The 25,306-nt window shown below is 45.1% G+C and overlaps 2 protein-coding genes and 1 long non-coding RNA gene across 7 annotated transcripts in view; 1 reads left to right on the forward strand and 2 right to left on the reverse strand.

The window, feature by feature from the left end:
* Nucleotides 1–815, reverse strand: part of PLCG1 (phospholipase C gamma 1) — a 34,468-nt gene extending 33,653 nt beyond the window's left edge. For 2 of the 4 annotated variants that reach the window (XM_064475678.1, XM_064475677.1), the window contains exon 1: nt 538–815. In XM_064475678.1, the coding sequence (XP_064331748.1) occupies nt 538–754 (217 nt within the window). In that variant the 5' untranslated portion in view covers nt 755–815. The remainder of the gene's footprint in view (nt 1–537) is intronic. The other 2 variants (XM_064475679.1, XM_064475680.1) reach the window with 2 other exon arrangements.
* Nucleotides 816–995: 180 nt separating this feature from the next.
* LOC116147380 (uncharacterized) lies at nt 996–23,491 on the forward strand. Of its 2 annotated transcripts, XR_010376618.1 has the most exons (5): nt 996–1,266; nt 2,545–2,663; nt 8,991–9,091; nt 15,875–16,134; nt 23,430–23,491. It is a non-coding gene; the product is annotated as an uncharacterized LOC116147380 (long non-coding RNA). The 2 variants fall into 2 exon arrangements; XR_010376619.1 differs by lacking the exons at nt 15,875–16,134; nt 23,430–23,491 and adding an exon at nt 9,635–10,364.
* TOP1 (DNA topoisomerase I) overlaps nt 10,204–25,306 on the reverse strand; it is a 79,888-nt gene continuing 64,785 nt past the window's right edge. Inside the window, exons 14-21 of the mRNA XM_010975252.3 lie at nt 19,664–19,807; nt 18,622–18,807; nt 17,524–17,592; nt 16,888–17,002; nt 15,988–16,115; nt 12,910–13,004; nt 12,535–12,684; nt 10,204–11,502 (exon numbers count right to left, since the gene is read on the reverse strand). Of these exons, the coding sequence (XP_010973554.1) occupies nt 11,400–11,502; nt 12,535–12,684; nt 12,910–13,004; nt 15,988–16,115; nt 16,888–17,002; nt 17,524–17,592; nt 18,622–18,807; nt 19,664–19,807 (990 nt within the window). The 3' untranslated portion in view covers nt 10,204–11,399. The remainder of the gene's footprint in view (nt 11,503–12,534; nt 12,685–12,909; nt 13,005–15,987; nt 16,116–16,887; nt 17,003–17,523; nt 17,593–18,621; nt 18,808–19,663; nt 19,808–25,306) is intronic.

The following is a 25,306-nucleotide window of genomic DNA, read 5'->3' on the forward strand; positions in this document are numbered from 1 at the left end:
TGAGTAGGCCCGGCTCTGTTCCAAAACCAGCCCTACCCCAACATCTGCCTAAGTTCTACTTAGGGAACCCAAAGGTTCCTTTGTAAATAAGAGCCCAGCCTGGAGGCCCGAAGTTTTACCAAGACTGCTCTTTTTGGAGAAAGGCTGCATTTGGTCCGACCCTCGATTCTGGGGCTGGGTAGGGGACGCTGCCTTGGCTTCCCTCGTCTCATCGAACACCACTCCCGGGGTGTGGGGGACCTGATGCCTGACCCGCTTGTCTCCAGTCCGCTAGAATTTTTAGGCCTCTGGGCAATGCGCCTGGAGCACTCCCCCCGGCTGGGGGAGGGGGTGTCCTGTCAGGTGACTGAGGACCCGGATGCCCCCCGCCCCCGGTGACCACCCGGGCCGAGGGGGGGCGGGGCCCGGAGGGCGTGGGGGAGGGCCTGAAAGTTTGCCCAAGTCTCTTCAGCGGCGGGCCGGGGTGCGCGGGAGCCGGGAGCAGCCCCCCGCAGCCCCCGAACGCGTAGCGGGCCCTGGGGAGGGGAGCGCACTTACTGGCCCCCTCGAACTTGTCGGCGCCACGGCTCCATATGATCTGCCGCGTCTCCAGCTTGACCTGGAAGGTCTTCCGCTCGGGCCGCTGCGACTTCTTGGAGTAGAACAAAGTCATGACGGTGCCCACCTCGAGGTTGCGGCAGAGGTTCAGCACCTCAGCGTCCGAGGGCGCGCCGGGCCCGCAGCCATTGGCGCAGGGGGACGCGGCGCCCGCCATGGCTCTGGCGCAGGGGGCGGCACAGGCGGCGGCGACGCAGGCCCGGCGGGCGCGAACAGGCGGCGGCGGAGGCGGCCGGCGAGCGGACCCCGGCGGCGGCTCCTGCGGGCGGAGACGGGGCGGGGCCTGAGCGGGGGCGGGGCGGCCCTGCAGGCCCCGCCCCGGCCCGCGCGCCGGGAACAAAGGCGCCCGCGCGCCCGTGGGGAGGACCCCCGCCCGCCGCCCGCCGCGCCTGCGCCCCGCGACCCCCGGACAGGCCCCGGGCCGGGGCGCGCGCGCCGCCCGCGGTCAACCGGCCAGTCCCTCCGTCCCGCAGAGCTTCCTCACGCGGCCGCGGACACAGTCCGGCGTCCACGGCCGCCCCCGTCACGCACGGCAGCCTCGCGCCTGCCCGGCCGTCAGTTGCACACGCACAGGCGGCTGCTCAGCCCACTGTCCCGCACAGGCCTGGCCGCAGCAGTTTCCTCAAGCCCGCTCCTCGAGCGCCGCCCGCACAGCGACCGCGAGGAGAGGTGAGGGTGCAGAGCGCCCCGCCGGGCCCACGGGCCAAACCCAGTACCTGGGCGGGCTGCCCGGCGGAGGGAACCAGGCCAGGCCGGGCCGCCTCACACCCGCGGCGGCGGCGGCGGCGGCGGCGGCAGAGGCGGGTCCTCTGCGCGCCCTCTCCGGGGAGGGGGCGGGGGCGGGAGCGCCCGCGGATTGGTCGGCAGGCTCTGATGGACAGCAGACCTGTCCCGCCCCTCGCTGGTCGCGCAGGGCCGGCCCGCGGGCGGTTTCTGCGACTGTCAGACCCAGGTTTGTTGCACCCCTGCAGCCAGTGTGGCCTTGGAGGGTTCCGTCACTCGGGGTAGCCCCCTCAGGCCTGAGCACCCCCTGCAAGGCCTCCAGTAGTCTTCGCCTCTGCCCCTCGGCTGGACCAGTGTCCTCTCCACCCCTCGCTCCGACTCCATGTGGTAGGCGCGGGCTCAAGCCCTTCCTTACCGCTCCTCCTGCAGATGCTCTCCGGAGCTTTGGTTTTCACGTCACGACTCTCCTTGTTTTCCTCCACCCTCTCTGGCCGCTGCCTTTCGGCCTCAGAAGCTTCTCTTCCTCTGGGCTGGATCCTGAGTCAGTTCCCAAGGCGACCTGACCCTTCCCACATGGCTCCACACCGCCCCCCTCCCCCAACCTAAGCAGCAAAGCTGTTATCTCTCCTGCATCCCACCACCTGCTCCGTGTCCTCACGTAACACAGACATCTCACCTCCTCCTCAAATGGCTTCTCCCACAGTTACTTTCTCAGAACATGACACTGAACTCCTCTAAAGTGCTTGGGCCAAAACCCTTGGAGATATCCTTGATTCCTCTCTCTGCCTCAACCCCACAGCAGTCCATCAAATCCGGTTCACTCTGCCTTCAGACATCTGCACTCTGCCACGAGCTCAAGGCCCATCTTCTCTCACCCAGACTATTTACCCTCCTTGGTCTTGCTTGCATCTGTTCTCCATGCTCTACTCTTTAAAATGAAATTGAATCATGATTCCCTACCTCCAGCCTCAAACCCTCCATGACTCCTCACTGCACACAAAATGCACTCTCCCGACCTGGCCCAGCAGGTCCTGCATGGTCTGTCCCCTTTCTCTCTCCCACTTCATCTCTCACCACCTTGCCTTCACTCCATTCTCCAGCCACAATGCCCTTTGGTGGTTATTTGAATAATTCTTGCTCTTTATCTTCCTGCAGTCATTCCCTAGACGCACCTCTGCAATCTAGCTGCCCCTGCTGCAGAATTAACTATACCTTCCGTCACAGTGCAACCTGTCTGACAGATGTTGAGCCAGGCAGAGCAGGACAATGTTCTGCAGTTCAGAGCTGAGAGGCCCAGCAGAGCACCCAGCTGATGCTAGAGAGATCCAGGCTTCCAGGAATGTGTGAGTACATATATTAAAGAGTGTGTGCTCAGGTAGTCCCCCCAGCTGGGTGATGACTGGTGTCTGGGGCTGCCTTTGACTTTGTCTTGCTATAATGGTAGTGTGTGTGTGTGTGTGTGTGGTTGAGACATTTGCGCTAGTAGGCTGCGGCCACCCAAGGGGAGGTAGAGTGGCTGAGATGGACTGCCACCTAGTGACAGGCCTTTAAAGTGGGTGGGAGGGAAAGAACGTTGACCCAATGCCCAGCCCAGCGCTGCAAGCTTTACAACGTGTGGTCACACCTGATCCTCACAATTAACCTCTCATCAGGGATTATCGTCCCCAATTTACTGACAGGAAACAGATTGGGAGAAGTTCTACAGCTAGTCCCAAGGTCACATAAATAACAAGTGAGGATATGAACTCAAGTCTTTCTGACGCCATGCATTTTCTGCCTCACAGGAGAGCCCCTGGCTTCAGTGGATCCTGATGGTCAATAGTCAGTGGGCCTGGAGTCTAGCTGGCTAATGAGCATATGTTTAGAGAGGCCCTAGGCATGGCTGGCCCTGGACACAGGAAACTTGGCAGAACCTGAGTGCTCATAGGGTGTGGCTTGGGCTGGCCGGGGCTTGAAGTAGTGCTTGCCCCTGTCTGCAGGCTTGAGCTTCCCTGTGCTAGGCATCAGTGCCATGAGTCAGGAGAACAAGAGAAACTGCACCAGCCCTATAGGAAGGAATTCACAGGCATTAGTGAGATAAACACCCTGTTATGTTGGGAAAATTGTGATGGGAGCTATGGAGGAAAAGAACAGAGCCTTTAAGAGAAAACATTAGGGAGACCTACTTCAGTTCTAGTAGACAAGGAAGACCTCTCCAGGATGCAGCAGAGGCCTAAAAGATCTAAGTAGATGGCTGGGTGAATTATTAAGGGGTAGGTTGGAGGAAAGTTTACTTTCTAGGCAGAGGTAACAGCATGTACAAAGGTCCTGAGGCCAGAAAGAGCCTAGTGAGTTTAGGAAGGCTACAGTGTACTAAGTGAGGGGGAAACATGGGAGGTGATGAGGTCAAGAAGACAGGTGGGGACAGGTTGGGCCCCTCCCTGCTTATCTGATCTGTCCCTTTTTCCAGGAGGCCTCCTCCTGAGTGCTGCAGCCCTCATTTACTCCTTGGGCCAACTTGGGCAGTCTGTGGGGGTGGTGATGCACTCTTAATCTCCATTTCTCCATTTTCTGAGAGCTTCCCGACATGTAAGCCCATGCTTCCTTGCTTTTGCTTTTGCCTCTGAGGCCGGGCCTCCAGGGGCTACAGAAATCCCTGCCAACAGGAGCTCATGTTTCCAGTCTGCTGCCAGGCCTTTAATCAAAAAATAGGGCCCCATGTTCTCCCGGGACTTCTGAGCCAGCATCCCAGGCCTCAGGTGCCTCCCGCCACCCAAGGATGTTCAGGAAAAGCAGGGCGTGCAGAGGGTGTGACTGGAATGGGCTTCCCCCAGCTCAGCATGTATCTGGATACGTGGGTGTTACTGGCAGTGCCTGCAGCTGCACTGGCTGGGAGGGAGCAGCTTAGCACCCACACAAGGCACACGCCCGTGACATCATCCAGGCTAGCCCTGCTTGGGCCTATTTCTGTCAACACTCATGTTTCAACATGTTCTGTCTTATACAAGTACCTGTGCTTGGAGTCTGAGGCAGAGTCCCAGGACAGATACCCCTCTGGCCCTGTGGGCCTGACCTCACAGGTGTCTGTTTTATTTACCAAACACTCAGAATCACACTTGGCATATAGTAAGCCCTGTATAAATGTTTTACCCGCGTTTACTCTTCATTACAGCACTGTGAGGTGAGTACTATTACTGTCCTCATGTTACAGATGGAAAAATGGAGGCATGGGGAGATTAAGAGACATACTCATGGACGCACAGCTAAGAGGTGGCGGAGATGGGATTCAAACCAAGGCGGCCTGGCACCAGAGTCCATGCTATGTTGCCTTCTGCGTAGATATGACCATTTTATTGTGTTTTCTTCCCCTCTATAGTACCCATACCTGATGTGTTTTCTATTTTTAGTTATTTGGTTAAATGTTGTCACTGGTTGGGTTCTTTGGGAAGCAGGCTCTGTGACAGAGGTTAGTGTGCGTAATGTTTTTTAGGGAGTGCCCTTGGAATCAACCCTGTGGAAGGGAGAGAAAAGAAACAGGAGAGGGCACAGCGAGAATTTAAGCTGCGGGCCTGATGGCAGCCTTAGCCAGCCCACAGGGAGCTCTTTTGTTCAGTGCCAGCTTCATATGGCTGGGCCTTCATAGCACCACTTCAATCAGCCATTGGATGTTGGCTGTCCTGGGCAAAGCACAGTCTTGGCCAGACAGCTGCCTGCAGCTGAGGTGTCTTAGGGGGCTAACAGGTACTTTCTTGAAGGGGAATCTGAGTGGCACACTGCTGTGCCCACCATAAATGTCTTCTTTCTCAGTCTTTTAAGAAATGTTCAGAGTACTTAAAAGACAAAAATGTTGTCCTGTAGAAATGGGATGTGCTATTATAAGAAGAAATATGAGTTAACATGGCTGCTGTGATTGAGAGTCAAATATGGCTGAGCTTCCTGGTAGCCAAAGCAAAAACTCTTTGAACTGATTCCTTGGGGGAGAAAGATTTTCCTAGGGTTAAATTATAAGAAAAGTTTCTCAAATAGACATTTACTTGATTGAAATAGTGGAGAATGTTCTCAGCAGATTAACAGCAAATGCTGGCACAGTTTTCATTGTTCTTGTAATGACCTTGAGTGAATATAGATGGTATAAAAGTATAGCTTAGGAGTGAAGCCCCTTCTGCAGTTGAAGGTAGGCAGATTTATAGACTCGGCACTGTCTAATTTGATCTATACATAGAACTTTATCTCTTTTCTTTACACTATTCTTTAATTTTTGCTCAGTAATTTCTTATGTTGGATGTCTGACCAGCCCTTCTCAAGGGTTTGAGTCAGCCAGCCCACGCCTAAGCATACGGCTGGTACCTAATAAGCACTCACCTCAGTGCACCTTGAACTCCACCCCATACCTGCGGTTTTAGCTCTTGAGCTCTGGCCCCCAGTATCCATCCATGGCTCTGCCTTAGTCTTTGGGCATCACACTTTTTAGGTCGTATCCTCCTGCTCACCTCTCCTGCTCAGCCCCTTGTGTTTCCTGTTACTCAAGAGACACTGGGCCGGGACTCTGCTTCCCCTTTGCTACTGGGCCCCTCTGTTAGGACTCAGATGTTGAGGCAGGAAAGCTGGACTGCAGACGTCCCTTCTTCAGGAATGTGGTAGGGCTACTGTAATTGCTTCACTGAAAGGCAGAGAAGGGAAGAGCCCTTGCTTAGCCACTGGCACAGGACAGAATTTTCCGTTTCTCTTCCTTTCTTCCAATAAACACTCCTGATGCCTCCTCTATAGCAGTGAGATAGCAGAATGAATCAAACCAAGTTCCCGGTCCAGTAGTGGAGAGAGAAATGCCAACAGACATTTGTCAACAGTTGACAGTTCAGTGTGATAAGGGCCCCTAGAGCACTGGGAAAGGACAGCTGATTTCACCTGGACCTGTTGGTGGCCGTAGGGACAAAGCAAAGTGGGGGCTATACCTGAAGATACAGCAGCTCCAAATATAAGGCAATCACTTGTTTTCATAGTAAGGTCACTCTAGGTGTTTTGTGGCTTTCTTTGCAACTAAAATGTAAATATTTTAGATGCATAATTCAGATGCCCACATTTAACAGTTTATTTACTTAACTTATTTTAAACATATTCTAAGCCCCATACTATTTAAAACACTGTATTAATTTATGAGTATTGATTTCTCTGACTCTAACCTTTTCAGTAATAATGTTCAAATTCTTTACGTGAATCTTGATTTCTATGTAGTTGTCACCATTAGAGCCACTTTTTGAGTCATCAAATATAATTTCTGAAAGCACATCATCTTCACTGCCTTCTAAGCTGTTTGAGAAAGAGCACTTTGGAGAAATCAACTTTATTGAGGAGTAACTTCCATATAATAAAATGCGCCCATTTTAAGCGTAAAGTTTGGTAAGCTTTGACAGATGTATATCCTCATGTGACCTCTACCCACTTAAGAAATAGAGCATTTCCGTCACCTCAAAAAGTTTTTTGCTGCCTGTTTACAGTCTCCTGTCCCCACCCAGCAATCACTAGTCCACTTTCTGTCACTACAAATTAGGTTTGCCTATTCTAGAATTTCATGTAAATGGAATCATGGAGTACGTACTCTTGTGTCTCTGTTCAGCATAATGTTTTTGAGGATCATCCATATCGCTGCAGAGAAAAATACTTTTTGAATCAATATTTGATGCTATCACTGGATATTTTAAGCTAAGCATAATTACCTTTCTGTATAACGTTAAAACAGGTTTCTTTTCATTTCTCCCATAGATAATACGTTAACGGTATGCATAACCACCACTTAACTGTATTGCTTTAAAAATGTTATGGAAAACTTCTAAGTTACATAACTAGAGACAGGATAGCACAGTGAATATGTACCCATCAGCCAGCTTAACCATGAACTGATGGCCACTCTACCCACTAATCCCTTCCATATTATTTTGACACAAATTTTAACTCTATAATGTTATCTATAAATACTTTAGTGCTTTTCTAAAAGAATCTTTAAAAAATAAATATATGTAACTGCAGTACCATTTTCAAACCTAAAAAAATCAACACTATATTGCAATTTAAAGTGATCTTGAAGAGGCCTCCTGTTTACATTAGTACTTGGGAGTGTGAGAAATAATTACTGAGTCTGTGGTAAATTTCTTTGCCTCCTTGTTTACTGATTTTGTCAGGGGACTACTTATAATTGTCCAAAACCAGCTTGACTGAGGTCATTTCAGGATAATGTGTTTTTTCTCCAAAAAGTGCTTTTTGGTTCAAAACAAGTTGAGAGAAGAACCCAATTTGTAAGGACTGAAATGTAAATAAACTCTTCTCAGAAAAAAAAAACTTTTTTAAGTTTTCTTTGGAGGAAATATGTATATTCGGTGCATATGGTATCTAGGAGGTATTTCAGAGTTGGTTATTTACTGGATGTGGAAGTGAGAGAAAGGGTGTGAAGGACAGTGGCTGCCTTAGGCGCCAGATGGGGGAAAGAGTGGATGGTGGTGCCTTTCCCTGAGATGTGAAACCCAGCCCAGTGGGCTTGGAGTAGTAGGTACTGATCTCAGTTCTAGGAACTTGAGATTGAATGGCCCATGGACACCCCCCCAGAGATGCAGTTGGAAATATGCATCTGGAGCTCAGGAAGGGGGTCTAGGTTGGAGGTAGAGACGTGGGAATCATCATGTTCAAGCACGAATGAAATCAGCTAACCTGATAGAGATGATGGAGAAGTGAGAGAGAGGGAGAGGAGTAAAACCAGGAGAGGGTGGCATCGTGGGAACCAGAGAAGTGCTTTAAGGGAGTGGTCACGTGTTTACTCCACTTATGTGAGATATCCAGGAAAGACAAATCTATAGGGAAAGTAGATTAGTGGAGGCTGGAAGTGGGAACGGGGGTTAACTTTATGTGGGCATGCAGGATCTTACAGCGTGGGGGTGAAGTTCTAAAACTGATTTATGGTGATGGCTGCACCATTCAGTAAAGTTGCCAAAAATCACTGTCCACTTGAAATGGGTGGGTCTTATGATATGTAAAATATACTAGTAGAGTTGTTTTAAAAAAGGAGCAGTCAAGTGTCTGGTGCCATAGAGAGCTTAAGTAAGGTGCATAAGCAGAGCCCACTTAGTGGTTTGGTCACTCATTCACTGGTGGTTGTGGTCAGAGTGGGGAGGGGAACTGGAGGAAGATGGGGCAGAAGCTAGTTGCAGTAGGTGGGGGAATGACTGGGTGGTGGAGATGACTCATTCCAGGTGCTTGTTTGTGAAATAGGGAGGGGCTAGAGAAGGCTGGGAGTTTCGAGGTTTCTTTTTTTTTCTTAAATGTGGTAGAGGCCTGAGTTAGCCTTGCCAGGGAGGACAGGACCTGCTGACCAGACGTGGGAGGTGGGGGAGCGAGTGGCCAAGCAAGCACCCAGATGTCTGGCTGGGGTAGCACGTGGAAGCTATCCCCCACCTTTGCCCACAGCTGGACTCCAGCATCCCAGGAAGGGCTTGACTGGAGAGTCTGTCAGATCCTGCGCATATGGCCTCTGCTCCTGGACATGGCTGCAAGTGGGAGGGGGAAAGCCTGATGAACAAGCAAGGGGTGGGCCTCCTGACTCCATGCTCAAGCATCCTCCCTCCAGGGCCCTTCACGCCTGGTCCTCACCTACCTGTCTGGCCTCTTCCTCATCCCAGCTTCCCATTCTCTCGCTTGCTTTCCAGGCTTGCTGCTACCACCCAGGATGTCCTTCACAACTAGTCTTGACCAGCATCTAGTTGCTCTGCACCTGCCCTCAGAAGAAAAAAGTTTCTTGCTGGGAAAGGTAGGCACAATTTCCTGCTCATCAGTAAAATCTGCCTGCAAGGTCTCCTGTCCTCGAGTTTTAGTTGTGGTCCAAGGTGGGTCCCCTGGTTGAGGCAGGTCCTGCTGAAGTGTATTGATTGGGCGCTGGACTAGCATGTCTGCTGCTATCCCTACCTTCAGCCGTCTACCACCTCAGCACCACAGAACTCAACAATACCTGGCTGCGGTCTCTTGCTCCAAAGCAATAATGGCTGCATAAACTTTCATTCCCTGGGTGAATGCTGCCTCCCTCCCCGACTACTGAATGCAGGCTGCCAGGAAGGCCCCTCTAGGACTCTCTGCAGTAGGCCCAGCCCAGCCCCCAGAGCTCAGAGCCCATCAGGGCAGATAGCGCCCCCCCTCAGAAAACACCTGTGTGTGCTCGCAAGGGCTAGCCAAGTGACCAGTTCTGACCCCTTTGGCCTTCCTACTCCCTGCTCCATTTGCCCAGGAGACCTCATCCTTCAACCTGAATTCCAGACTTAGCTGTAATCTAAGATGAAAGGACTAACAATTTTTGTAGGGACCCTAGCCAGCTTGGATGCTAGAGCCCTGGAAAGTGGTCACAAACCACTCCTCGTCTCAGGCAACACAAGAAGACTGCATTCCATCTGCGAGAGAGCTTCTGGGATCCAGTGTTCTAGTTGGCTTAGCACCCTTAATTCCTGCCATCCTGACTGAAAGCTGAGCCACATAAGCAAACCCAAAGAAGTTCCCCACTGCTTCTGGCCAGCACACATGAAGTGTGTTCCAGGACCTGTCACTCAAATACACTTGCTCAATCTTGCTCAATAAACCCACCCTAGGCTCCAAATATACTTCTCGCACCCCACCTGTTCTTGTAGGTTTTCTGTACCCGCCCTCACTTCCTGGGCCTGCCTTTATCTAAAGATGTGGACTTTGGCTTACTCCCTCTTTGACCCAAACCCACGTCAGCACAACAGATGCAGCCCCTTCAAGGCCTGGTCCCAGCTCCTGGGGAGGGAGGCACCCTTGCTGACAGGAGCAGACAGACCACATCCCTCACCAAGTCCCAGCCCCAAAGCCTCACTCTGGCCTGGGGCCCTGGGTTACGAAGAGGCAGACGCGAAGTTTCCGTTAAGTTGTAGGAATTTATTTTAAATAACCTACAGTTGATTAAAAGGGAATTCATGATAAAAATAGAAGATACTTGAGGAAAGATGTGGGAAATGGACTCTGCACACACGCTAAACTAACAATGCCTCTAAAACTAATGATTATAGCAAAAAATGTCTTCACATTAAAATTCTGCTTTTTATGTGTTTTTTTTTTCCATTTTTTACACAATTACAAAAGAAAAAAATAAAAGCCCTAAAATCTTCATTATTTTTCCTTTTTTTGGACCAAATACTCATTTTCCTTTAAATTTATTGACCTGTGGAACTTTTTATACAATAAAGTCTTTCAAGTGAAAGACTGGGGTTTTAAATGAAAAAGATGGGTATCTGAAAGGGCACAGAGAATGCTCAGAACAAAGGATGATGGGAAAATGGTTTCAGTCACTGATTATTTCATTATCCTTAGACTCGCTCACCCCTCATCCCTCCCCAGCCCCAATCTACATGATCTTTAAGATCAAGAAAAAGGTTTAAATATTTTAAAATAATTAAAAAGAAATAAAAATTCACATTTAAAAAGGAACACTCAAGTCAGGAAATATTTTCCCATCATGCTTTTCTGTGAACAGGTGTCTGAACCAAAACACTGCCGATATCACGACTGCTTCAAGTTTAATGAAAATTGATTCCCATGACAATAGATAGTGACAACTCTAACAGGTGCGCTGGGTTTTTGTTCTACTTAATTTTAAAGTCCTGAAATGGGGGAGAGGGGAGTTTAGGAATTCATTTCTATTAAAATATAGAAGTTATTGCAAAACCCTAACTGTAAAAACGCACCAATATAATCGGACTTCGTATACAGTAGCTAAGAGAATCCAAATGCTTCAGTGAAACAGTGAATTTGCCTGGCAGAACTCTTGACAAATTCCCATCCACTTGACCCCTTGAAAATAAAAACAAAAATTCAAAACAAATCATACAGCTAGAATTTTGATATCTGAAATATTTTTAAATAAGTTGTCCATAGGACAACTGGCTCAGCTCTCCCTTATAATATCTCCAGGTTTATCTTTTCTCAAAGATGTTGGTTTGTTAAGACTTGCTGCCTCTTTCCCTCAGGTGAGAGGGCAAGCGAGGCTCACAGTTTATCCCATCTTCCCCAAACCACACTGTTCCTTTTCACAGAATCCTGCCCCTCGAGACTGGCTAGAACTCGTAGTCCTCGTCAGCCATGTCGATGGCCCAGGCAAACTTCTCCCGCTGGGTTTTGTTGTAAATTTTCTCAATTGGGACCCCCCATTTCTTGCACCTGCAAACAAGGGAGAAAGATGAGGGGTTAGTGTGTTTCAGGGACAAAGAGACAGACCCTGGGGCTGGGGTTTGGATGTGCTGCCTTCTCCTTCACATCCATCTGATGAGAATTGAGAACTAATAATGTACCAGACACTTCTAAGAGCTTCATGTGCTACACTCATTTAATCTTGACAAAGACCTCTAAAGTAGGTACTATTACAGATGTACAAATGAAAAAGGTACAGAAGAAAAACAAAGGCAGAGGGGTTAGGTAATTTGCTCACATTCCCATGCAGCTAGTGAGGACGGAGCTGACCACTGAACCCAAGCAGTCTGACTCCAGAGTCCATGCTCTTAACCACTGCACTATATTGCTTCTCAAGCTAACCGCACCTGCAGCACCAAACAGGGCAAAAAGAGTAGAAAGGGTACAAGAGCTGGGTGGAATCCCTGGCCCAGAGGAGGAGCAGGGCCATAGGGAATGACTGCTCTTCCTAGGTCCAGAACTTAACAATTCAAGGTAACTAATAAGCATCTTCAAAAAAAAGCCATTTATTTTGGATTTATTCTATGCGGGTGTGTGGGGAAGGGGCAGTGCAGGGAAGCAAGCCAACAGCAGAACAAACTCTGTGTAGGTTGCTCAGATCTGTACTCTCATTTTTGTTTTTCTTCTCTCCTTATTCCTACTTTTCTTCCTTGTAAAAAAATTTTATTGAAAAATTGGAAAGTGTAGATAGATGAGCTCTTTTATATTTTTCCTCCAACAAGGAAGGACTAAGAGTCTCCACTCTGACCTGAAGTTCCAAAAGGGGCAGGGACTGTGTCTGCCTTAACAGACATAAACACACTCAGAGGTGGTCTAACAGTGTGGACCATTTAGGACCATCCAGGATGTTCCAATGCATTTGTAGTGCATGCAGCAGAAGGTGGTTTCCCAGAGGACTGAAAGTGTGCAGCGCAGGAATGGCACATGAGCGCTGACAATGCTTTTGGAATCCCCACCACCTTTCTCAAGCCAGCAGCTGGAATTCAAAGGCACGGTGCCTACCAAGCCACGGTGATCCTCGGGTCCAGATAATTGAGTTTGGAGGTTCCCAAAGCGATTTGTTTGTTTTCCTCTCGGTCTGTGGCCTGAACTTCAAGCTTCATCAACTGCTCCTCCAGTCTCTGCACAGCCTTCTTCTTTGACTCTACCACCCTGGAAGAAAGGGAGTCATCAAGAACCAGGCCTGGCCTCTGGACAAGAGCACTGCAACCCCACGATGCTATGTAGGCGCAGCAAAAGCAGAAAAGTCCCAGGTACAGAGATTTCTAAAAGGGATCACTCAGAAACCCTAGAAAAGCCAGGGCCCCTGGCTGATACTGCACCCGTCTCTCTCTCTTCTCAACCAACCCTGAGCTTCACACCACACGAGACACATACTTCTTGGTCTTTGCATCCTTCAGGACCTTAGCATCAGCCTTAGCACTTTTCAGGTCTCTCCGGGCATCTGCTAGCTGTTCCTTCTTGGCATCAATCTGGGTAGGGAAGAACAACAGTAAAATTTAGGAATAAAATAAGCCCAGGGAAGGAAAAGAAGGGCTCCCTAAGAGAAGATGAAACCTAGATGCCATCTCCACCAGCAGGCTGTCAATCATGGTGGTTTGCCAGGTTAAAACACCTGGGGGTGGCTTCATGACGGCACAGAATAGATGCACCGTGGGTGCTGAGTTCAAATGCTACTTGGTCATTTATCTTCTTCAGTCACCCTTCAAGAAATGAGGATTTTATCAGCAGGGACACAGGGTTCCATTAATCCAGAAGCTCAGGGAAGAGAACCCACTGGGGCTGGGAATGTGAGTGCTAATCTTTCAATCAGAGAACACTTTGGTTTTCGATACTGGGAGGAGGGCTACAGATGAGAGCTATTGATCAAATGGATCTTGTACCAGGTTGTAGCCTCCATTCCAAGAATCCTGCAGGAGATACTCTTTATGAAGCTGAGACAAGGTCCCTGCATATACTGAGCCCAGCTGATTCCTTAGACTCTACCAGCACTCTGGGCAGGAGCTGCCAACTTCTCAAGAAAAAAGGATGCAGTGAAGAGAATATCCAAGAGACTAGAAAATGGCACTTAGAAGGTGTCCAGGAGGCCAAACAGCACAGCTTAGTCTGTTCCAAGCCAATACATGGCATGGCTTGACTTTGGCATTCTGTTTTTTTAAAGAAGAGAAAGCTGAGACAGGAAGGAAATTAAAATAGCTATCACTCAAAAACAGATTTGAAAACTTTTTTTTTTAAAGCTGTGGAGCTCTTTCTCCAAACAAAATCTCATGGAGACCCAGTCTATAAAGGAAGAGACAACGACAGTTACTTCCTTGATAGAACCAGTTCTACATTGTTTTCGTTCCTGCTTAAGGACAGCAGCAGGCAACACTATGGAGCTAGAGCCCAAAGCAGTGAGCTCATGCTGCTGGGGGCAGAACCCCTGACCTGCTGTCACCTTGCTAACCTGTGAGGTCAAGGGAACCTCTGCAGAGTAAATACATGCCTGACTCACACACACTGGGCTGTTGCTCTCAGCCTAGAATTGTCTGTCAGATTTACACCCACAGCCTAAGATTGGAAACAGAGGCCACCATTGTGAGAGAATCATTAAATGCATTTTACTATGAATGGCTTACTTCCAACATCTATGTTGTCCAAAGTTAAGCTGAAGGAACTGATTCTGTACACAAAAGCATCACAGACACCACTAGCCAGATTCTTCTTAGGCTAAAAATGCAACAAACCACAACCTTTTAACCATTTCTGTGAATGCTAAATTGGCAGGCTATGTCAAATTCTCGCAAAGCATCAAAGACTCCATTGATTCACTTGGCAAACAGGGGGGTGTGTTTGCTCTGTGGGCACACAGGAGAGGGTTCCTGGGCTTAGAGGGCTAGTCTGGCAGGCAGCCTGGGCGGCCCAAACAGTGGTTCCAGAGTGAGACCAACAAAAGACCTCCTCATGCTCCAGGGAGGAGTCTCCTGAATTAGGTAAACACCACCTGAATATCCATGCTTTTATTTCTGGCTTGGAACGATAGCATGAGGATAGTAAACGGTACCAGATGATTGCGATTTAACAGAGTGGCAGCAAATGGAAGTTGCTAGGTTGGGCAATCTGTACAGTTCCTTGCCTGCCAATCACATGGTCCAAGGATTTGAGACGTCTGTGGACACATATTTATTGTGGATGTGTACATCTCTTCAGGAAGGCCAGATGGCATCTGTAGCATGGGCTGTAGTTGTGTGTGTGTCTTTTGACCCAGATGTACTACACCTGGGTACTTATCTGGAAGAAGTTTCAATTTCTTGGAAAACACCCAGGGTCTGAAAATGTAACGCAGTCTCACTCTACAGCAGTACTTTTAAAACTCCAGTTATCCAAGTATAGAATTTTATGAACATGGGGGGGGGGGGGGAAATCAATCTGTAATTTAATTAACCTTTAGTTGAAACTCATTTCTTTTTCAGTTATGAATGTGGGCAACAACCATAGTAATATCAGTAGTACCAATGACTGTCACTAATGGACAGTATGTGTATTTTCATATATTACAACTGTTGCAGAAGTTGAAGTTATCATTTATAGTCATTACTATCCTGACACTCAACAGTAACTATTAAACCCACCTAGGATCTTACTTAGTAAATCAACAAGAAAGCACATCTGTATCAGATTTTTAGGCAAGTATATTTCAAGATAATTGTAACTCATGTGTCTGCTTTACAGTAAAGTATCTGCTAATTCTCATGGTGGGTTAGTACATTAAAATGGGTTAGTTACGGTGTCATTGCTAACACAGAAATGCTATCATCAAATGTTAAGTGCCTTGCAGCTTAAAAGCTCAGCACTGGGCAGAATCGGAGGAAGGAGGCACATGGAAGAGGAACAACATCTAGTTGTTTGCATGTCAGTCTCTCCCTCTAGGGCAGCAGCCCTTGCACACAGCCAGTATTCAACAGATGTTTGATGATGAGCTATATAAAAATATGATTCATGTGGAATGTGTAAGAATAAAAATAGTTGTGCTAGGATTGGGGGAAAGTTAAATATTGTTTCATCATCTTCTCAATTTGAAATAATCTGATTTGGAAATAGCTTTATTTCTGGACTGTGAAAAGGAATTGTGAAGACTGTCTTTATATCCATTATTTCCATTATCCTCATGTATGAGGACAATAATTAGTGTTTCAAAGAGCACATCAAACTTAGCTTTTCAAAATAGGAATTGGCCAATGTAGAACTTCTGTCCACAGAATACAGACTTCCTGAGTAATGGGTACCTGATATGCAGTGTCTTGATCAGTGACCTACCATCATATTTCCATGTATTTATTTTTAGCATAAACCTTTTTTCCAGAACAGATCCAGAACTGGCTATCTGATGTCCCAGCCCAGAAGAGTGGAGTATAAAAGGCCATAGCAGATATAATTCTCTTCATTTTGCTACCCCACCATTCGGATCCAAGATACCTTAGATTGCAAGTTCATCATGGACTTCTCAAAAGTTTTCGGTGGTGCCCTCTGATGGTTACAAAGAATTGCAACAGCTCGGTTGGCACGGTTATAAGATAGGATCTTTGCTGGGATGTTCTCATCAGCTGTAAAGAAAGAAACACGGTAAGAACAGAGTCCATTTGTATAACAAGAGAGAACACCTGTGCCTTCCCCAGTGCTTCATCTTCATGATTTTCCTGGGTTTCCTCTCACTCAGATGATCAACTCAAGTCACCCCAAGGTACAAGGTCAAAATCTGAGAGTCAACAGAATTATCTGCTTGCCTCAGTGTTGCCTGTGTCATACAGCATTCTTTATCCTATCCTAAAATACTGACCCTCCACACACCCACGTTTGGCTTCTTGGGCTCATTTTCTAGTACCATTTGACATACTCTGGAAGACAGCAGAAATTCAGCAGTAACTAGGCTCTAGAGGAAAAAGCTGGGGATCTTGGTAAAACCTTCTGCAACTGATTTTTAGGAGAATACTATGTACTCTTCTTGGTGGGGAGGGGGATGGGACAGAAACCTCAAGGAAAGGACTTGGTCCTATGCATTTTTTAAGTAATTATGACAACCTTACTCTCTCCAATTTAACAGAACATCACACTACTGTCTTCATTCTGTTAAATAACATAGATATAAAATAAAACACAAAATGCAGGCATTTTCAGAGCAGATAAAAGTCTCTGTCAGCATTCCCTAAAACTAATTCAGAAGCTGAGTAAGAATGAGGGAAACAGCACCGATCTTATGTTTATACAACTGAGTCTTAGCCCTGTATTAGAGGAAAACGTTTCCAGTCACACTGTTGAGAAGAAGTGGAGCATGTCATCAGTAAGGCCGTGGGCCTTGTCTGGCCAGGCAGTACTTACGAGCTGTGAGTTCTTTTAGCTGCTGCTGTAGCGTGATGGAAGCGTTGTATGTACGGAACACCTTGGCTGTCAAGCCCTCCATGAGATCCTGGAGATGCTTATTTAGAATACCGGTCTGGAGAAGACAAAGTAACAAAAGATGCTGGGAGTTAGCTGAAAGCCATACTACTCTGGCCCTTCTGTCAAGCTCTCGGATATTTATGCCAGTGCAATCACAATCTTGCCAAGTTTACTGCTCCGCCAGTGGGAAGTTAGGAAAAGAGGAAAAAATTCCAGAATGCAGGTCACATGATGCCTCCCTAAGCACTTCAATCTTCAGCAGGCCAATAGAGCAAATGTATCCTTCCCTGTGAAGATCCTCCCTAGTAAGATATCAGGGACAGGTCCTGGGTCTCTAGCAGAGGTGGCTGGACATCCAGCCAAGGGAAGGCCCTGCAGGAGCCAGAAGAGAGTAACAGGGTTTGCCCACCCATCCCAGGGCTTTGGCCGTGGGTTTGCTGCATGCCTGAGGGAGGAAGGGTGCACAGGGTGCCACAGGACAGGCTGAGGGAAGAGCCCCAGGCACCCCCAGGCAAACCTCTCCTTTAGGAGCTTGTGAGGCTCTGGCTAGGCCCCTCTTCAACCCAGTCCACTCACATTGAGTCTATCAAAGAGATCATCCTCAGGCTGTTTGTTCTCCATAAACAGTTGTAAGTTCTTAAAAACCTAAAAGAAATAAATAGAGCCTAATTATTTTTGAAACCACTGGAAATAACTGCAACTTTAAAAAAACTTGCAAAAAGAAAAAAAAGAAACAAATCCCATAGAGCACAAAAAAGCACCCATATCCTTTACCCAGATTCACCTACCATTAACATTTTATCTTGTTTTCTACTTGGGCAGTGCACATGTATGCTCACTTCCTTTCTACATCTACATGAGTACATAAACAATTATTCTGAACCATTTCTGGGAACTTACATATATTATGGCCCTTTACCCTTGGATATTTCAGTGTATTTTTTTAAGAGGAGAGATAGTCCCTGAAATATACAGAATAGCTTCATAAATTTATATCAACATACTTTTATCCAATCTGTTGTCCATATTCCAATTTTGTCAATTGACTCAATGATGTCCTTTATCCTCCCCAATGTGGAATCCAATCTAAGCTCAGATATTACACTTAACCATCAGATCTCTTTAACTTTGTTTAATCTGGAGCATTTTCCATACCCAGCAAAACTAAGTACTGATGAAACATCAGACTGCGGAGGGGCTGGCACTCTGCAGGTCTCTGGGGGAACTTGGAGCTGCAGTACCTTCTTGAGCTATGGGCGCAGAGATCCAGGGACTCAAGGGCTACCCTTCTGCTGAATCAGGAGTTGGAAAAGATTGAACAAAGCCACCAAGTGACAAATGTGCAACAGGACCATGGGATACTAAGTGGTTAAATCATTAAAACAACTTGATGGGATAAATTTTACATTGAGTTTGTTGTGAGAGATAACTCTACAGCATGCTCTGTTGCATACTGCTACAGGAGATGGCCCCTCATTCCCAGTAAGGTAGCACGGGGTAGGGAGGTGTGGGGCAGGGACTAAAAAGAGGTGCACAGGACACCAAACAATACCTCTCCTTTCTCTTTCATTTTTTTCTCATGTTCAGCAAACCGCAGAGCACACAAAAAGCACTCAAATGCTTGCTGAATGAATAAATGAAAAAACAGGCGAGGTTTAAGCCACATTAACTTACTCGTTTCTCAACAGGGACTTTGTTATAGTATCTGATTGAGTCCTTCCCAAGGAAGTCAAACTCTACCACGTATTCCTGACCATCCAACTCTGGGTGCAGATTGATGTGTTCCACACGAAGCGAGCAGCAGCCCACAGTGTCCGCTGTTTCGCCTTCCTCCTTCTCATTACCTGCTCTCAGAGCAAGCTGCCCAGCGAGGAGAGAAAGTGGGGGAGAAGATGAGCATGAATGAAGAAACTTTAATCTCACAGGATCTCTAGGAAACCAAAAATCAGAAGCCTCCCAATTCTCTTGGGGGAAAGAGCATCAGTCTGCAAAGGTCTGACAATTCTGGATCTGCACTGTTGCTTCTTCCCCTATAAAATGAAATCCGGTGAATCAAGGGAGATTAAACTTTCCCAGAAATCTAAGCTTCTCTTTACTCTGTCCTCTCACATGGAGATGGAGGAAAGAATATTTTTTAAAATTCTGGGCAATCGGACTCAAAAAGCTAGTCTTAATTTTGCTTAATTTTTGAAACAATTCAGAACTGTTAAAATAAATATAAGCAGTGCAATTAGTTGTGATACACTGGCAGATTGTTTAGCCAATTTTAAGGGTTTATAACCATCCTTTTTAAAAATAAACAGTAAAAAAAAAAAATCAGAATTCACTACTCATAGAAAAGGCTGAGCATTGTTTTCTGCAACTTTTGTTTCAGTTCACAGAAGCACAAATATATGTGTGGTGGGTTGTGATGCAAAATAAAATGTTGGGGGTGGCTCATAATCAGAAAGTTTGAAACTGTCACAGCATTTCTGGCACATCGAGATTCTTGAAAACCCTCCCATTAGGCAGACTACTGAGACAGCAGCAGACACTGAACATCTCTCCAATTCTACCTCCCTTACGGGACTAGAGGTTAGGTGGGCAGGACCATGGGTGACTGGGCTATCACTGCCTCTCCAGCAATACAGACAGCACAGGCCTTGGAGGAGTAGATGCTCCCTACATCTTCATTAAGCTGAACACAGCAGGCGATATGATGGGAAGATGCTCTCACCTTGTCGATGAAGTATAGGGCTACGGCTCTTTGCCGGACTTTCATCTCTTTGGACTTCCAGTCTTCTCGATACTGGTTCCGGATCTTGTCCACACACTTCTTCAGCCTCCGAGCAGTCTCATATTTCTGCCAGTCTTTCTCACCCTGCAAAGACCCAGCCCCAGAGGTGAACTGCTTAGGGATGGTGTAGTAAAAACAGACTGAAAATCCAAATTCAGAGCTCTGAACCAAAGAGAACAAACTTGAGCTTAAAGTTAAGCAAGGCATTTACCTGATAGGAACTCATGCTATCCCATTTTCCTGGCAAGCATAACTGGCTGCTGTCTGATTCTCAGAAAGCCTCTGGCTTTCTCTCTGTAAAAGGTTTACGTTCTTAAGAAAAGCCTACCTGGCAAGTCCCTAAACTAACTTGTCAACACAAAAGGTACAAACATCCCTATTCCCACATCAGCGTCACAGCTTTGCTGCTGAATCTGTGACACAACAGCAGTTTTCTGCTAGGACTGAATTTCATTAAATTCAAGACAATCATTCACAGTTCGATGGAACTGTCAAGGAAGCAGAACCAAAGATTACAACATGTAATTACTAAGGAACGCAGTACCTTCCAGGAACTGCCATAATTACTCACCATTTTCTAACTTTTCTGCATTTAAAAGTATTCCTGATGAGATTGAGGGAAACAATGTTACTGGTAAGGCTTTCTTTTCTTTCTTTTCTTTGTTGTTGTTGTTGTTTTTTAAAGGTTAGAGCTTTTGGTGGCAGGTTTAAAAATTGATACTAAAGCCACTGCAAGGTTTTTAAAGGGGTATAAAAAGACAACCTAATCAACAGTGATGGAAGATGATTTCTGTTTCCTTGGGAAGAGATTCAGAGATCCACAATCAAGGACTGATAATGTCAAGTGAGAAAGGTGAGGAAGGAAAAAAAACAAAAAAAAATCCAAGAAATCCACAAGGGCCAGGGAGTATTACAAGGCCTGACACAGACTATATGACATGGACACAAGGATACAATTTAAGAACTCAAGAATTCCCCCACCCCACAACCAAAGAGAGTTGCAGTGACTTCTACCCTCATATGCTTATGACACAGACATGTAGTCCTTGTGGTATATAAGAACTCTAACTGGCCTTCTGAGCACACAGGAATGTAGGGTACATAGAGCAAGAAACGTCTTCTACTTCTAGCTCCTAACGTTCAGAGATGAAACCTTATCCAGGTATGCTAATGAGTCATCAGCACTTTCCCACAACTGTGTGTGAAGACTAGCTGTAGGTACTTGTTTGGCTACAAAAAACAAGAGGTTCAGTAACTACCAAGTTCTATTTCCTGACAATGGGAAGCTGAAAATTTCTCACTAAGTACATTCTGACCTTTAAGAGGGTGAATAAGAAAAGTGTGATGCAAGCTGTCCTCATGTACAAGTCTGTAAGAAGTATCCCTAATAATCATTCTTACACATACACAAAAGGTTCATCTTCAACCACATGGTCTCCAGCTCAGGAGTGGGCTCCCTCCTATCATGCTGATGCACAAAGACCAACAACGTGTGAGTCTGAGTCTTCAAAAATCCAGTAGGGACCATTGGCTTATCCATTACATACCACTGAAAAAAAGTTCAGAAAACCTAACAAATAAGCCAGTCGCAGAGGATAACCACAAGACCAACTTTTCTTCACAGGCTGGCTAGGCTTCTGGCACAAGAATCCAGGATTCTCTCAAATAAGGACACAGAGGTAGGGGTGGTGGGGGAAGCCACCTGGTCTAGGTCTAAAAGGGGAGGGCTGCCTCTAGGAAGTATGCTTATCCCTACGACCTTCAGTTTCCCTAAACAGAATCCAAAGCAAATGGCAATCTGAACCCCAAACATACATAATTTAAAGAAAAGACAATAAACTGGCCCTATGTGTTTATTTATTTATTTTTTGGGGTGGAGGTAATTAGGCTTTTTTTTTAGGGAGGGGTGGGATGGAGGTACTAGGATTTGAACCCAGAACCTTGTGCATGCTAGGCATGCATTCTGCCACTTAAGCTATACCCCCCCCATGCCCGGCCCTATGTGCTTATATCATGTTTAAAAATAAAATCCAACCAGCTTTCTATACATGCCCACCGTTAAATATGTTTGTCTTTTTATTATTGATTTGTAGAGTTCTTTAAATATTCAAATGCTTTTCAGATATAAGTAGGGTATTTTCTTCCAATACTTCCTATTTAAACTTTCATTCTGAACAGATCTTCTACAAAGACTTTGTTATACAGATTTAAGTATACAGTTAGATCAGTTTGACAATCTACATAACCCATGTGACCTATACCCCATCACGACAGAGAATATTTCTATCATCCCAGAAAGTTCCCTTATGACCCTTCCTAGTTAGTTAATCACTAACAAAGCAATCATTGGTTAATCTGGTTTCTATCATCATATATTAGCTTTGCCTAATCTAGAATATTATATAAATGGAATCATAAAATTTATAGATTCTTGTGTCTGGCTTCTCAACATGTTTTAAAGACTCATCCATTTTGCTGTATTTATCAGTAGTTCACTCCTTTTACTTGCTGGTATATGTATGTATGTATGTATGTATATTATATTCTATAACTATCCCTAATGGTTTGGCTATACCATAATGTGTTTATTCACATGATGGATCCTTGGGGTGTTTCCAGTTTTGGACTCACATAAATACAGCATTATGAACGTTGTTGTACAAGTCTTTTTGTGGGCCTATGTTTTCATTTTATTTGAAGCAAAAATACCTAGAATTGCAATTAGTATCTCATCATGGTTTAAATCTGCATTCCACTGATTATTAGTGATGTTGAGCACTCTTTCTGTGCTAATTTATTGGCCATTCCTCTATCTTCTAAAGCATCTGTTTAAGTCTTTAGCTCTTTTTTATGGGGATGTTTGTCTTTTTATTACTGAGTTATAAAGATTCAAGGTATATTATGGATACAAGTCTTTGTCAGGTTTACACATTGCAAATGTTTTCTCTCAGTCTGTAACTTGTATATCTATTTTCTTAGCAGTGTCCTTTGTTGAACCTAAGTTTTTAATTTTAATAAAGTCCACTTTACCAGTAGTTTATTGTTAGTGTTTATTTCATGTCCTGAGAAATCTACCCCAAGGTCATGAAGATGTTCTACCATGATACCATCCAGAAGCTTTAATGTTCTAGCTCTCACACTTCAAAATTTAGAACTGTATACTAGGAAGTCGGGTTCAGAATATAATTTTTAGAAATAAGCACATTTTATTTTCTCCTTCTAATAAAGCTCACCAAAATCAGAGCTTTCCAAGACTATAAAGTTTTATAAAGACATTTTCCTTCAGTCCAGCCCTTTAATCCCCATATGGTTACATTTAAAAGATTGTAGTCACATACATCTGAAATCACAGAATTACTGGTTCTAAAGAGAGAAAAGGCAAAAGTGTGTATTTGGCACTGAGAATATTTTAGTTTGAGTGCAATGTGATAGCAACATTGATCCCGAAGTTTGCTGTACTGCATTTAAAAGAAAAATCATGATGATAAAATTTGTTTATAAAATTAAGACTGGTTCAAAGAACCTTACTTCTATTAAGGGTTACTTTCCCATTTTATAAGACTAGGTAATGCTTGGTAGGGGTTGGGACTTAGCAGGTGAGTACCTACTAAAAGTAGTCCTTTTGTAACCTCCAGATCTGGCATCAGAGAGTTTTGTTGAAACTACAGGGTCCAGAAGGCTGACTGTCATTTCCCTTCTATTTCAGATTCTATGGGCACCAGGTAAAGAGTAGAAGAGGAAAGGAATAGAAACCCTTGCAAGATGATGTCTGTATAATGGAAATCCTGGAAGGAAAAGCAGAACAAACCAAGATGAGCAAATAAAGATGTGAATGAGCACAGAACAATCTTTTCAGGAGCTGGAGCTCCTGGGTTACTGAGGCTCTCCAAAGTCCTCATCCTTTCCATGACCTGTAAGACTGAAAGTAGTGTGACCCTGTCTATGACTGCAAGTAGGCCCGTCCGAATTTCCAGGAAGGGGCAAGGGTGCAGCAAAGGGACACACCTGAGTAGTGCTCATTCTTTACCTTTCACTAACCAAATTTCTTAAACTGTCAAAAATCTGTAGGCCACATCATGCTTGAACTAAATTTCCTGATGGAGCAGAGATAGAGTAGAATGGTATAACAACATCACATGGGGGAAGTGAATGAACAAAATATAGATACAAGAGCAAGCAAAGAGTCTTAGGAGAAATCTCTGGAAGCGAAGCGAAAAGGTATAAAACAAAGCCCCACAACAGTAGCCTCCCATAAACTGGACCTGAAGTCCTCCATGAAGTAAAACCAATTATCCACTCTTCACACTCTAATACAAAAACCTACTCTTCACAGGCTTTTGGGTCATATCTAGTCAGTGAATTCCTGCTTTAATCATCGCTTTGCTTCAAACATGTAACATGCTTCCTCCATGCAGGAAGGGGTGACCTGAAGCCCGGGGCTGTGTTCACTTGGGCTGAGCTGGGTTAGACAACTTCCTCGAAGACAGGAGGAATGAACAGAGAAGCAGGGAGCAAAGAGGAGGAAAAGGGCATGATACACAGACAAAAACTACCTCCCAGTCAAAAGGGTTTTACAAATTCCAAAACATGAGGAAAATGGACAGTGAGTCCAGAAACAGTCTGACATATATGTATAAATTTGGTATATGACAATAATTAGTACATGAATTCACTTCAGGTAACCTTTTAAAGAACAGACAAAAATGTTCAAGAGAAAAAAATATCATATCCACTAAAAAGAACAAAAAATTACAAAATAACAGAAATGAAATCAGGTAGATATGGAATAAAATAATTAGAAATCCTGAAAGCAAAAATAATATTTGAAATAAACTTTAGATTAGATATAATCAAAAAGAGAATTAATGAATAGAGGTTAACTCCTAGAGAACTCCTCCCAAACGAAGAAAAGACCTAAGAGATAGAGAAGTAAATGAAAAGAATGTCCTAGAAGCTGTGGAATAATGGCTGAGAGTTTTCTAGAATAAAAATGCATCAGTCTTCAGATTAAAAGTCTGAGTAATAAAAGAGAATATGAAAAAGAATCACTTTGCTGTACACCAGAAACTAACACAGCATTGTAAATGAACTATTCTTCAACAAAAAATTTAAAATATACATATATATCTATACTTGGATAGAGCATAGCGAAGCCACAGATCACCAATAATAAAGATACATTTTAAATTGGTGAAAAGATAAATAAATCATGAGGATTAAAATAAAGAAGTGTTCAAGCAAACAAAGGGAGAATTTGCCACCTATGGATCCTCATTAAATAAACAGTGAAGGGTGATTTTCAACAAGTAAATCCAGAGAGAAGGCACTGAGTACAGAAATTAGTACAAAATTGACTGTGACAACTGTTGCTTAGAGAAAGTTTAAGTTTTTATGGATGTTTCTATTTATAGGTTATTTCTGTCTCTATTTATAGGTTATTTGTCTATATAGAAACTCCAAAAGACACAGACACTTTCAGACTAGAGTTCAGCAATGTTGTCATATACAGGATCAATGTTAAAAAAAAAAAAAAAAAACAGCAAGAATATGAAAGAGAGAGAAACCTGTACGCAATATTGGGAG

Source organism: Camelus dromedarius, chromosome 18, assembly GCF_036321535.1.
Source record: "Camelus dromedarius isolate mCamDro1 chromosome 18, mCamDro1.pat, whole genome shotgun sequence".
Classification (NCBI taxonomy): Eukaryota; Metazoa; Chordata; class Mammalia; order Artiodactyla; family Camelidae; genus Camelus; species Camelus dromedarius.